This window comes from Pseudonaja textilis, chromosome 1 (genome assembly GCF_049901715.1).
Source record: "Pseudonaja textilis isolate UNSWEBS1 chromosome 1, rPseTex1.2, whole genome shotgun sequence".
Lineage (NCBI taxonomy): Eukaryota > Metazoa > Chordata > Lepidosauria > Squamata > Elapidae > Pseudonaja > Pseudonaja textilis.
This window is the reverse complement of record NC_141990.1, coordinates 78,603,759-78,618,870: the sequence shown is the minus strand read 5'-3', so window position 1 is coordinate 78,618,870 and position 15,112 is coordinate 78,603,759. Positions and strand designations below refer to the sequence as shown.

General features: G+C 35.9%; 1 protein-coding gene across 18 annotated transcripts in view; it reads left to right on the top strand.

Moving 5' to 3' along the window:
• The window catches only part of ARID1B (AT-rich interaction domain 1B), a 410,221-nt gene that overhangs the window by 310,479 nt on the left and 84,630 nt on the right, over nucleotides 1-15,112 (top strand). For 10 of the 18 annotated variants that reach the window (XM_087939114.1, XM_087939103.1, XM_087939088.1 and 7 more), the window contains one exon: nucleotides 2,405-2,494. In XM_087939114.1, the coding sequence (XP_087795240.1) occupies nucleotides 2,405-2,494 (90 nt within the window). Of the gene's footprint in view, nucleotides 1-1,616; nucleotides 1,743-2,404; nucleotides 2,495-15,112 lie in introns of all 18 variants that reach the window. The other 8 variants (XM_087939034.1, XM_087939014.1, XM_026705042.2 and 5 more) reach the window with 1 other exon arrangement.

Here is a 15,112-nt window from a genome sequence, read left to right as displayed (position 1 = left end):
GTAGAATGGTATTTAGATTCAAGTCTTTCTCAGCATTTTACAGAACCAGCAGGCTTTCACTTATCAGAGAAATATATTTTCATGTTAAAATAAACCTGCAAAACTCTAGTTGTTTGGTCACCATAAGGAGGTGTTATATTGAAATATTAGTTACATTTCTAAGAACCTCAGCTTTCAAATCAATACTTTTATTTTATTTTTAAATATTTTTAAAGGAATACATTCCATAATGAATTGATAATCAGACAGTGACACAATAAATTTGCATCTAAGTTGCTTCTTGACATGATTCCAGATTGCAGATTGCCTGTTTACTGAATCATTTAAACGTGTTATAACATTAACACATATGTTAATGTTAAGCTCATAGTTGCTCTTCACAACCTGGCAAACAAATTCTCAGAATCCTATCAACTCAATTTATAGAAAGGGAAAAGTTAGCCTGCAAAAAACTTCGCAAAATCTTTTGCAACTGGTCCCACAAAATATTAAAAATAAAAGAAGTTTGTTATTTATGTATGTTAACTAATTATACATATTTATATGAGGTCCAAGAAAATTCCTCTTCACTCAGTGTGGCCCAGACAAGCCAAAAAGTATTCAGCCATGATTTAGGTCATTAGGAAAAGATAGTTTAAAAATCTCTCTGCTGCCTATACAGGAAAGGGATTTATCTTCTGCCCCACCCGCCTCAAAATTTAGAAAAATATGGACTCCTTTTTTTTTCACCAAACATTTGTTAGTTGAATTTATTTTTATTTTAATGGTGCTGGATTTTATTTTACCTTGATTGTAATTGTATTATTTTTATGTTTATGTCTATAATTTGCATTTTTAGTTGCTATAAATCACTTTGCTGTATAAAGTAAAATATAGGATATAAAATCAATAATAATTAAATACATTTCCTCCTTTGCTGTTGGCCCTGACTATAAATGTGGTTGGGATGGTTGGCAAATGAATTGCCTTTTAATAGAAATAAGACCTTCACAAGAGGGATTTTCTTTAGGACCTAGCAGTGGCGGATCTGATTAAATTTCCTCTTCATACTTGCTTTGATTTTGATTATTATCAGCCACACCAAATAAAGGGTATTTGTATTTTTGAAACCTGCATGTCAATTCAAAGACTCATTAACAATATGTACAGTGGGGTAGTACAGTACAGTTGCTTTGGAATATCTTATTAAAGCAACTCACTTCTCTTGCCATGATTTTATGGCTGGCTTTGTAAATAATTATGTAACAAGTCATATTCTGATCACATCTGGGGGGCAGTATACTGGTAGTTGGGTGAGCTAAATAATTCTTCACTACTCTAGGAAGCATCAATAATATAGCACTCTCCTAATTGGCAAGATTTTTCCTTTCAACTCCCAACCTCCACATGACCCCTAAATCTGCTTTCAGAGGTCTCCCAGTTTTCCAGAACAGATTTGGAAGTCAAGCAAGGAGCTATAAGTAGATGAGGCTTCATTCCACCACAAGGGTCCATTACATTGGTGGTAGAAGCCAACCCATAGGAGTGAAGCAGTTCAGAAGTAATTTTCAGTAGGAAAACAGTACAGCAAAAATATAAAAACAAAACCCTGATCTGGATTCTCCATCCCTCCCTAGGTGACTATTGTAAGAGGGGGAAACAAAAGAGGAGAAAAGAAGGCAAACCCAAATCGCCACATACATACAACGATGCTGAACCAAGCTTTCTGTCTGCACTTTGCCCACAGCTATGCAGATATTCAGGTCAAGATGTAAATCTGCTTGTGTTGCTATTTATGAAGTCATGTTCCCTTTGGTTAAACACTGACTTGGATTCCGTCCTATTCCAATTTGCATGCTAGTTTTGTTTTCTTTTACCAGATGTAAATTATGAACTAAGCTCTTATTTTGATAACAAAGTGCACACCACAGGCTTTAGATATGTATTGGTTTATTACTGTGTTATATCTTGGCACCAACATTAAATCCATTGATTCAGTGGATATTTTTCCAAACAGCATAGATAGAATTTATCTTTCATTCTAAGGTTGGCAGCTGTCCATGTTTCCCTGGCTGTATGCCAGTGCAAGCTAATAGGATGAATTTCACTGTTCAGCCGCCTTGGATTTTCTAAATTCCTTCCTAAAATATATATTTCAAGAGCTATAAATTGAATTTTGTCAATAAGTTTGAAAACAGACTCAGTACAAAACAAAGCATTTCAGGATTCTTTTTGATTAAATATGTTATGCATGTTTCCATGGATTATATAAAAGAAAAATGTCTGTTTGAAATAGATATCACATTTTTCACTATATTTAGCACAGTCGTGTGTACCACTTTTTAGAATACCTGTATGATTTTTATTACCTCTTTTGCATTGTTAGGAACAAGTCATTTATTTTTTGTCTCCATGTATGTTGCAGGTAGCCAGATGCCATCACAGACTCCTGGTACCCAATCAGAATCTAGCTCCCATCCTGCCTTGAGCCAGTCCCCAATGCCACAGGATCGAGGTTTGTGTTGAAAAATAATAACTGTGGAACATAACAAAATAAACAAGAGAAGAGCAAAATTTGTTGATCTGCCTATTAGAACCAGGAAATTCTATGTAAAGTTTTCTCAGCCAGAACAATTTCCCAAGGGAAGAGTAAATTTAAAAAGATTATCTACAAGATTTTTTAAAAGACCTTAATGTTCTGAAAACATTCTGTATCAGAAGATCTTGGTAGATAGTTTATGGCATTTTAAAATCTGGTTTATAGGAAACATTATTTATAAATATCTGATTTAGAATGTAGTCTCTGTGGGATAAAAACGTTAACTCATTTTCAAACAAGAGTTCCCATACTTTTCAAAGTATGGATGTATTGTTATGATTTTGAACATTGACGATTAAATATATTTTCTTTTAAAAGAGTGGGAATGGAACTAACAGGCTAGAAATTAATATTCTTGCTTTTCTCTTCTCAAAAAGTGCAAGTGTTATATTTTGTCAAATTTCAAATACATCAGGAATAATCTTTTCTGAATAAGGGTTCTAAATACTTATTTTTCTGAATAAGCAAATTATCATGATCTTGCTGTACTATCTCATTGTGGAGTAGAGTGTGGGAAGGATGAGTGATGAAACCTGCAAGTGTTTGACAAAAATACAGAATCTCAGCAGGGTCATTCAGGAAGCCCAGACAGAGCAAGCAGCATATTGGACAGCAGCGATATAGGAAGATGCTGGAGGCAAAAGATCTCTTTAGTGACAGAAGCAAAGGCTGTGTGTGGGTGAAGGCAGTAGTAAAACACTATTTTATTTTATAGAAAAAAATCATATGGATAGGAAATATCAAATCACTGACAGTGCAGTGCTGCTCATGTCAGATAACACTCGACATGCTACTGGGGAAGAGCTCAGACTCCAAGCATTGGATATTTTCAATCAGAAGATTGCATTGTTTACTACTCTTGAAAAATAAAGAAGGGACAGTGTTGCTTTTATAGTTAAAAAGAATACAGTGAGAACAGTACTTGGCTTCGTTGCAATCAGTGATCAAATAATATTGATTAGACTTAATAGAGAAGTGTTTGCATCAACTACTGATGCAAATGAAAAGGAGGCTTACAAGTTTTATGATCAAGTTCAATTTCAAATCAGCAGAAAATGGAAGCAAGATGTGATACTTGCGATTGGAGGTTGGAATGCCAAAGGTGGAAACATTAAGAAAGAAAATGTAGTTTGACTGTATTACCTAGGAAGTGGAAATGAAGCAGAACAATAATTTCTGCCAATCTAATGGTTTTTTTGTCATTGCCAGTGCAGTTTTCTAACAACCAAAATGAATACGATATACTATATATGAATAACAGCAGAAGGAGTACACAGAAGTCAAATTGGCTACATTATTGATAGGAGGAGGTGAAAGAACTCATTTTTAACAGTAAAAATGTGAAAGGGCTGACTGTAAAAGAGATAATGAATTGCTTTTTTTATGTGCAAGTTCTAAATTAAGCTAAAGAAGAATGACAACCAGTTTCCATGATATCATCTTGAACATGCACCCTCCATTTCCAGGGAAAACATCAGATATTTCTTTGAAGTCCTGAAATGTATTGACACACAGCCAGAGGAACTGTGGAATGAACTTAAGGATGTTGTTATGAATGAATGAGAAAGGAGACTGACAAAAATCAAGAAATAAAAAAACAGCAAATTGGACCTTAGAACAAGCCATGAAAGAGAATAAAAGCTAAAGCCAAGAATGACGAAGATCTCAGGAAGTTAAAGAATTTCAGAGAGTTGAAACAAGAAGCAGAATGATCACAATATTAGTAAGAACACTGAAGATGGAAACAAACAAAGGGAAAAAAGAAAATTCTTCCCCCCCAAATCTCCAAATTCAGAAGGGAGTTCCAACCTTGAATTGGTATTCTAAAGGATGTTAATGGATAGGTAGTGATTGATTCTAAAAAAAAACAAAAATGGAAGTATAATAGTGAAATTCTATATAGTAGATATATTAGTATTGAAAACAATTCAGAAGATATTCCTGACAAGAGCTTCTAGAATTACAAGGTGAAGTTAGGTCAGCACTTTCATCAATGCCTAATTGGAAGGCTAGAGATATTTATGGAATACCTGCAGAAAGCAACGAAAAAAGAACCTGCAATTTTTTTAACCAATTATGCCAGAAATCAGAAAAACAAAACAGTGATTGATAGATTGGAAGAAGTCAGTATATGTACTTGTTGCAAAACAACCAATCTGGCAGGGAAGGGGGATCAAGCACAGACTAGCCTGGGATCACTGCACAACCACAAAAAAGGCTAGGTCTGACTCTCTCCCAAGTTCTTTTCTATCTAATTATTCCCAGGAACAGGCTGTCAGACTGGGGAGATTCCTGTATTTTAGGCAGAACCTAATAAGGTAGTTAGCTTGAACTTTCCACACGTGAGTCTGGTTGTTTACAAATGCTAATACTGTACCAATATCAAACAAAGACTTAACAGAGTGTGCAAACTATTGAAAAATATCTATAAATAATCCTTAAACTGAGGTGGAAATGATTCCTGCAATTTTTCCAGAAATCCGTTCATACTCCCACACCATTCGAATGAATGGATTTCCAGAAAAATGCAGACTACAGGAACCATGTGCACCTCAGTTGGAGATGCAGACAACACAGACTCATCCTAACAGCCTGCACCTGTCTTCAACAGTGAAGGGACACAGGCAGAAAACATCCTGCAGCCAAGAAGAATCCACACTAATTTGCACTACTCAGGTGACCTTGAGGACAAGATAAACCTCCAAGTGACCTCAACTATTCTCTAAAAGAATGCAAATGACCAGCTGTCTGCAAGGAATATAAATCCTTCCATTCTCCAACTATCCTGTCAGAACTGAAGAAGCTTCTTGGATGAGAAATAAAACATCTTCATAGAAAAAAAAAAGAAAGTCCAATTGCCTCCAGAAAAAGCACCTTTGGGACAACCATGACCTGGATGATTGAGAATCTCCATAGGCCGAGGAATATTCTGATGCCGACCAAATAATTCAGAAATCCAAAGAATGCAAAATAAAAAAATCAACGTGTGTTTCATTTATTACAGAGAGACTGTTGATTATGTCAATCATGTCAAGGTGTACTTAGGAAAATGGGAATCCCAAAATATCTCATTGCCCTCATGCAAAAATATACATGGATCAGGAAGCTGTAATCCAGCAGAACATGGTGAACAGAATGGTTCCAGATTGGCAAACCAGTGAGACAAGGTTGTTTACTCTGTTTCTTCAAGTTATATGTGGCATATATATTGAGGAAAGCTGAGTTGGAAGAAGATAAGCATGGTTTTAAGGCAAAAAAAATAACCACCAATAACCTCTGCTATTCTGATGACATTACTCTGATAACTGAAAATGCAATTGATGTGTGTTTCCACGATTGTTTCATTGTATGTCAACAAAGTCTTTGCCATCCTCTTATGATTCACTGGAAAGAATCAAACGGTTTTGAGCCCAAGTTTGTGCCTATTAGAACAAGTTTGAAAATTATACCCAAAATCAAGTTGTCAGTTTGCCTATCACAACTGGAAAAATCCCAAGTACCTGTGCGAGAAGCTCCAAGCCCACTGCCTGCTAATTATTATTTTGTGTTGTACTGGTATATTTGTGGCCACTTAAACTGAGGCAGAGAACTATGTCAGCCTTAATGCAGGGAGGTGGGGGGGTGGAGATTTGCACAGTGGTAGATCCTGTACTCCATGATCCCTCATGATGTGCTTTTCTCTATTTTGGGGGATGCTTCTAGCTTAAAATATTGATTGAACATCAGCATCTTCACTGACTGACAGCCTGATGAACTGCAGTAGAGAATAGCATCCAACTCTTGAGTTGCAGAGCCAAATAGAAATGCTGTTTTTATGAATAATTTATCATAACCTACACTTTGAAAAGTTAAACCTTAATCTTCAAATTGCTCTTCTGGCACAATGTTTACTGCCATTTTGTTTCCAATGCATTATCCCTTCAAGAGCTGGCTTTTTTATTCAGAATATTTATTGAATTCCTTTCCATGCTATGGCTGATCTTCTGTGACCTGTTTAAAATGCCCATTTGTTTCATGCCCCAAAAACAACATTTGTAACCAGTGAAGTTACATTGATTTTGCCAACACATTTCTCCAAAGCTTTTGTTAGTTCTGAGCATTGTGCACATAAATATGTCTGGGTTCCTTTTTGTGCCCTACCATTGATTAGAGACCTCTTTGAAATGGAAAACTTGCTTGATCCGTTTTCTACTGAACTTAGAAAATTGAGGGAAAGTACCAGTATGGTATTCAAAGGAAAGCTGTTTGTCATTCACTGACTCAAGTAGAAAATCTTTCCTGTTGAAAATACCTAAACTGCAGGCATCTGTAGCAGTTGTTTAAACACTTTACTTACTGATCCAGACATTTCCAATTGAAAATACGAAAGGACCCTCCAATTTCTGGCAGTGTTTGGGTTCCTTCTAGCAAATATGCCATATTTTCCTTCCATATTGAAAGAATGAATAAAAGAGCACTAATGCATTTATTTAAAATATCTCAGTGCTCTGCAGTACACTGTTAATTGAGCAGTTTATAAGATTTGCTTTGCTTTTGTCAGCATTCTTGGCATAGCCAACATATGCCTAACCCTAAATCTCACTTTTAAGAATTAAGACCTGACTCTGACCCAGACATTAGGGATCAATTGAGTACGAGTTTCCCTTTGATTGTTTTGTCATATACTAATTACCACATGGTATATTTTGTATTTATGTATTGTATGGTATATGAGGGTATTTTCCCTTTTTATTTATTGTTTTTATGGTGTACACCACTCAGAATTACATCATTTGAGCTGGGAAGTTCTATAAGTCTTGAAAATAAATAGAAGATAAATCAGAAACATTAGCAAACATTTAAATCACAATTATTTTTAACCCAAGGAATCTAATTTTATGTTGTTATTTTCAGTTGAATAGTTCATATTTCTAGGCTTAAAAATAACTATCACATTCTAACAGTGCTTAGTCACAAATATTTTGTGTTGTGCTGTTTATGTATGTGCGTGTGTGTGCGTGTATGTGATACAGATGCTGCCTGCACTTGATCAGTAAGAAATTTGGTTATTTCAGAATTGCCTTTGCTGCCCATCACCATTGCAGTGTTTATAGGAATTAATCTCTGGGCAGTAAAGATCAAGCAGCATTATCAAAGTAGATCAGTCCTGCGGCTACCAAATGAGAGAAGCAGACGTTAGGTTTTTGCAAAGGCTTAGATTTGTAGTTCTTTGTTTGTAGTTCTTTGCTGACATCTGATGTTTATCCTAATTAGTACATTGGGGGGTGGGATTTCTGCCATGCTTACCTGCATCCTGCTTCTGCCTATTGGCCTGATTTCACTCATTCTGCAACCTAGGCAATTCTTCGCTTAGTCTTTGAACTCAGGCCAGTCCTCTGGTAGACCACAAATGCTTTCTTTGCTTTTTAAGACAGAAGGTCCAGCTGGGCCACCCAAAGCATGCAGTGCTAAGATAGCTGCTGTTCTCTATCCCTGATGGAATTTAGAGGAAGTTTGATACAGCGCAGCAAAAACACATGTGTCTTTTCTCCCATTTACACCTTTTCAGGCTGTCACCCTGCTGAAGGTGAAGAGCTGTGGTCCATTAAAAATGAGTCTGGTTTCCCCCAATAGGAATCACATTAGACCTCAGCAGAAGCAGAGGATATATCAGCCTTAAACACAAAGGGAAGGGCAAAGCAAGAAAGGAGAGTAAAATGAATTGCTAACTGCTCTATTATTGCTAGGTTAGAGTTTAAAGGTTACTTCAAAATGTTTGTAGAGAAAGAAATTTGGGGGGAGTGATTTGTGACTTGAACTACTGGAGAATTAGGGGAGGGGGTCACATTTTCTTATATCTATATTAAAATTAGCATACATTGTTTAAAAATCATAATGACAGTGTGATGAAATGTTTAAAATAAGTATTCTTTTTTTTAGCTGTAAATAATAATAATAATAAATCTTTATTGATTAGCCTTTGGTATAAGTATTCCTTAACTTACGACCTCATCATTTAATTTTCTAAAAAGCTACTCATGATCTGTCCTCTAAGTGGTGCCCCACCTGCAGTGATTACATTTTGAACCTTGGCAACTGGCTCACATTTATGACTGGTTGTATTGTCCCATGGTCACATGACCACAATTTGCAATGTTGTTGGCTGGTTTCTGTCAAACAACACCCATTCATAAGAATAGAATAACTTAACATAGTAATAAAATATAAGGGTACAATCTTCTAAGTCAGGGGTGTCAAACTCACGGTGTTACATGACACATCGGAACTTTTCCCCCACTTTGCTAACCCAGGCATGGGCATGGCCAGCGCATGATGAATCCGGCCCGCAGGCCGCACGTTTGACAGCCCCGGTCTAAGTAATTCTCTTAAACCAACTCCATTGGGATGGTGGTGAACCAACTCCATTGAGATGGTGGTGGTACATGTGTTTTAGTGCTCCATGATCCGTCACTGACTTTCAGTACTGTCAACAACTATCTTTCTGTACCCGCTGTGAGGATTAGAAGTGAGAGGCACTGGGTTCGTATCTGGGACTGATTGTCTCCAAGAGTTTTTGGTCACCTAGTACATTGTGGCAAAGTGGTAGGTGTGCTTCAGATTCCATCTGTTAAACATCATCTTGTGGGACCAAGTATGCATGCCTTATTTTTCACAACACCCACTCTCTGGAATAGCATCCCAGAGATAAGGACAGTTCCCCATTTTCTAGGCTAGGGAATAATGCGTTTTTATTTAAGTTTTGCTATTTTGTTTGATCTGTGTTGTTTCTATATTGTTTTAATCTGGGTTGTCTATGCAGAGTTATGTTTTATCTGTTTTATGGATGTTTTGGTTTTGTACTATGCTCAAAATCCATTAGAAATTAAGGCAGCTACAATAACTTTAAACAATAAATTAAATAAAGAAAACCATACACACACACACACACACACACACACACACACGACATATGCAAGGTAAATGGACACAAATTAGCGCTTAAATTATGAATCTTCTCTTTTGGATTCTAGATATTACCAGAATATAAAATAGTTAAATATTCTTTCAATTTTTTGTACAGGTTAAAAGAGGCAATTTCCCAATTCAAATAAAATATAAAACTGATGTTTTATTAAAGGATTATTGAAAAGTGATTAACTATATCCCTATATTGTTAGAGAACTCCCGCAAAACCCATTTGTTTGGCACCCTTGGTGCTCTTCTTGGTTTGAAATAAGTATGCCCTGTTTCATCATGCTTGGATTAAAATAGTACATAAGGAACAGCTAAAAATACAGAATCTAATGCAAACATTAAATGGTCTCATGCTGTTACTCTGGCATACGTTTTCATGGAGTGGGTGCTTTATAAGCCTTTATTTATTAAGGAAAATATATATGGGTCAGGATTAATTAAAAAAAAAACTTTTAATTGTTTTCTCTTTATAATTTTCACAGCAGTACATAGTTAAATATTCATGATAATGTTGATGATACTCTAAAGGTCTGGCGTTTTCAAAATCAACACAGGTTATTTAACCCTTTTCATCTGATGCATCATCAGAGATTTCCTCAGAAAATCCCAGAGCTCTGGGATAATTAGAAGAAAGTAATGAGGATTTAATTAGTCCTTGAGATGTGCTAAAATGGGACTACTGAGAACCTTCCCCCCCCCCCCTTTCTTTGGACATGGAATGCAAGTAGATCTGATGCCATTTCAGATGCTGTGATACACTGGAAAATGTATTCCATAGCTGGAGGCAGTTTCATGGCACCATTCTGTGCCTGACAGATCTGCATGGAAGGTACCCATCATGACAGTTTCTGACAAATACTCACATTCAGCATCCTTTGCCAAGAGCCCATTTTACATTCTTTTTTCCTCTGGGGGTCTTTCTTTCTTTTTTTTCCTTCCCCTCATTTATGTTCTGTATGTTAGTGTTTCATCTTGGGTTTTTTTTTCCCATGGTTCTTGAACGGAAGGAAGGGCAGGAAGGAAAGGGGTCTATAAGCATGTTTGGGAGGGGGGAAGCGGATTGCAAAGAATCACAGTGGGTAACAAATTGGAGCCTTATAGAATCCAGGTGTTGCCAGAGGAAACCTTTGACACACCTGCATGTAAGCATTATCTCAAAATCAAGCTCTTATTTAATTTTAGATCTTCAAAGACATACTATTTATTAAGAGCTGCAATGTAGTAAATTTCAGTAGAGCGGAGATTATTATCCAGGAGGAAGTAAAAACAGAAAGGATGCACTCTGGCATTTTGATGTTTTTATGGTTGGGTTTTTATTTTTTGGATGTACAATAACAAACAATTTCTGTTGCTTCATGTTCTTGATTTACTTACTCCTTTTCATATACTTCTGTTATCTACAGTATATCCTGTTACTTCATCATCCATTTATTTTCATTTAATGCAACATAAATAAATTTATAGAAGTCATGAGTACAATGTCGAGATTTTTTCTCTCACATTCCCCACTCAGATTCCGCCATCATTTAGCACTGACATTTGATAAAAAGTCTCTTTTTCCTCACATCTGTTTGCCATTTTTAAGTCAGATGCAAAGAAATAAAAATCCTAATCAAACTGCAATTCAAAAAGCACTTTCTAGTAGGACTTGTTTTGATCATAAAAGGATAGTCTATCCCATTTTCTTCTGAGAAGGATTTACAACTGATCTACTGCATAATAAATCTATTCACACTGTTGTTTTGTATTTATATACAGTTACTTTCTGGTTTTATGTTCTTTCGGGAAGGGATTTAAAATCCAAAGCAGAAGTACAGTAACATGAAAATCATTTTAAACTTTGCTTTTAAATCTGGTTGGTTTGAAAGGTCTCCAGCAAGGTTCCCAATTTGCTGACGCTATGCAAAATTGCACTTTGCTGGCTTCTTTTTTTTTGTTTTTGTTTATTTGAACAGGGAAAGGAGCAAAGTAATTATATGCAAATGTATGCAATGTATCTTTGCTTACCACTAATCTGCTATGAGAAAGAAGCAATTTCTACTATATAGATGTTACCCAAATGCTCTAGATACATATAATCATTTTGTGCAATTGAAGTTTCTAAAGATTATTAATTCAGTAGCTTTGGGGCAACTAGGAAAAAGGCCCTGTTTTTTTTTAATCAAATGTTCCCCTCTGAGAAGCAAAGTGGTATTTTAAGTAGGTTGATAAATCAGAAGACAATCTATATAAATATAATCTCTTCTCTATAACTGTTCTCAGACTATACAAAGTACCTTTACTAACGGGGTTTTATAGGGTATGGGAGAATTTATTTGAAATCCTTTATAAAGCTTAAGGAGCTCTCAAGAGCAAGATCACATGTAGTAAATTAGAATATTTGGAGAAGAGTAGAATAAATGCGTCACTCACAAAATCAAGGGAAATAAGGACAGTCATCATGATCAATATTGTAAAACAGTTGTATTCTGGTAGTGTCTTCCAATTTAATTTTGATTCTTAACCCCTCAAGGATTTAGAAACATGGTATTGGGAATTCATTCACTTGTTTAGGGTGCCACCATGTTGATTTTTGATCTGATTACACCAAATGTTTGTCAAAGACAAAAAGCTTTCTTTTGCTGTTGCCATTTTAAAAAGAGACGTCAGAATACCAAACTAGCTATACTTTTGGATAATCTCAGTGCCACTTTCAGCACCTGATAGGTGCCATCTTCAAGTCCTCAACAACTTCATCTGATTAACCAATTGCTAATCGATTAATTGCTAAATGCATAGCAAAAAAATGCTTATACGCAGAAAGAAATGAATGGGCAGAGGTAAAGATAAAAGGCAGCATTTTCATCAATTGCTTGGAGGAAGAAGGCAAGTTTGAACTAAATAATCGTATTGACAGAATAAAAAACTAAAGCCAAATCTCTAGGCAAAAAATGTAACAGCTAAAAAATAAAAAGTTTGTTACATAAAAAATAAAAAGTTTGTTACATAAAAAATAAAAATGTAACAAACTGGGCTGTTTCCTTAGATAAATCTTTTCATTTCCCCACATATGAATTTATTTACTTCAGCTGAAACAATATTTTTGTTATTGTTGTTTAGAAAGGGGAATAACTTGCTTATATTCTGCTTTAGTACAATTGCTAACAATAAGCCATCTCAATGGAAAACTTCTTATATTTTGATTAGGTAGCCTCACCCCCAGACTTTAATGAGAAACAAATCAGAAATCATTCGTTGTTGAAAAATGTGTGTGAGTGTATGTGTTTCTTATCGGTTTGTTGGTCTTCTTGAGCTTTTTGTACTCAGGATAATTTTTTTTCAAAAAGTGCCACTGTGAAACTATAATTTAATATTATAGCACACAATTTGTTTTCAAAGGTTTCCCAATTCATGCCCTGATCTTTTCTGACGTAGAGTTTGGGGAAAACCTCTGTCAAAAATTTTGAAGAGCTGCTATTAGTTAATGTAAATAATTCTAAGGTGATCTGAGTTGACATAAGACAAATAATTGGCTTATGTGTTCCAGAAAACATGGCTTCCTTTGATGCTTTGCTCATTTCCTTAAATTTGATGATTTCATCTTCATAGTTCCTACTAACACTGGACATATCTGAAGATTCTCAGGTGATGTCCCTCACACTTAGATTTATTTATTTTTTTGCATTCTAAGGACAACAACTACATTCCAGAGCCTAGTAGAGCCTATGATTTCCTCAGTGCAAGATTAGCTCTTTTGGGTGGAGGGGTAGGAGTTCCAAGCTGTTACTCTAGGAAATGAGCTCATCTTGTATACATTTCAGTGCTGTCTAGGTAGATTTAATAATTATTCACAAACACAAAATGTTATTTTTCCTTTTCCTTGACAGCCACTTTCAAAATTACTATTCAGAATTCTCATCACATACTCCCAACTGAGTTCATTGGCAATGCAAGTGGAAGCCCTCATTTTTCACATGATTTTCCCCCCCTGGGTTTCTCAGTATGTTCAAAGCATACTCAGAACTGATCTTTATTTAAATCTGTTTGTGACATAGCTAGATTTTATTTTTTAACTTATCCTTCCTCTCTTCCAGAAACTTTTGTGTTCTTTCCTTTCTTCCTCCTTCCTTGCATTCTTATCCTTTTCTGTCTTTATGATGAATCCTTGCATTTCACTCTTACTCTTTGGTTCCCAAGATTAGTTGTGCATTCAAATTACTGCCAGCAGCCTGCTAATTCAATTGCTTTGAACCTGTCTTGTCCATTAATCCATCTTCATTTTGAATTCAGAATAAATATCTCTCTTACTATCTTTCTGGATAGGCAGAAACAAATGTGGCACAATTAATTATTATTTAGAGGAGCCAAGAATCTCTCTGCCATCTTAGCTAGCAGGCACTGAGGAAGCCAAGAAATACAATCAAATTCTTGACTACCCAAAGTCAGCAAAAATTTCTTTACTCTGAATGAGTTTTGGTTCAGGAGGGAACCAGAGACCATTCTTTCCATTTCATAGATACTGTTTATTTGTTTGCTTGTTTGTTCCATTTATAAGTCATTTCAATTTTCCAAACAATTCTGCACAATTCTTTGGCAAATTATTAAGCAGTTTACCATGCATTTTAGTTTTGATTGACTGTTTTCAGTTACCTTTATCTGTAGATTCACTATTCTTTGTAGCAGGGGTGTCAAACTCACGTCATCATGGCAGCATCACATCACATATCAGGACTTTTTTTCCCCTTCGCTATACCAGGTCAGCGCATGACTCATCTGGCCCATGGGCCCTGCTTTGTAGGTTAGGGAGATCCTAGCAAGGAAGCATCCACTCATCCTTCTCTAGCATAGTTGCTAGGAAGTTGGAAGATATTCAAACTGACTCCTTGCCCCTTTGGTTTTCTAGAAATAATATTTCAGTTTGTTTTGTTGATCATGACAATGTACCTAGACCAGGTAGACAGCACTATACTAAAGCTGATACAACCTAAAACTCTGAAACATGGGCATTGATATCCTAACAGTCAGCACATAGTTCAGCTACTGTAGGTATTATCATGTGTACAATGAAATGCCATATTTCTTTGGAGTAGGCTCAGAATGAAGAAAGTTGCCAATTTGGAAAGATATATTATCTTGTTTCTAATTATAAATAATTAGAGAAGCAATCATAATTGGAAACAGAAAGAATATGTTATTTCTTGAATTTCATGAAGGGAAGCATGCAGTGGGGTACCCCAAGGCTCTGTATTAGGTACAGGATGCTTCAAAATTTTCATAAATGATTTAGGCGTGGGGCTAGAAGGAGAGCTCATCAAATTTGCAGACAACATCAAGCTGGGCAGAATTGCCAACATCTTAGAAGACAGACTCAGGATTCAGAAGGACCTTGACAGATTTGAGCCTTAGACCCCATCCAACAAAATGTAGTTCAGTAGTGAGAAAAATAAAGTCCTGCACCGAGGCAAGAGAAATCAAATGCACAGGTATAGGTGATGCCTGGCTCCACAGTAGAAATTTGGAAAGGGATCTAGGACTGCCAATAGTCCTAGGATGCATCAACTGAGGGATAGTATAAAGAAGTGATAATATATTGTACTAGTG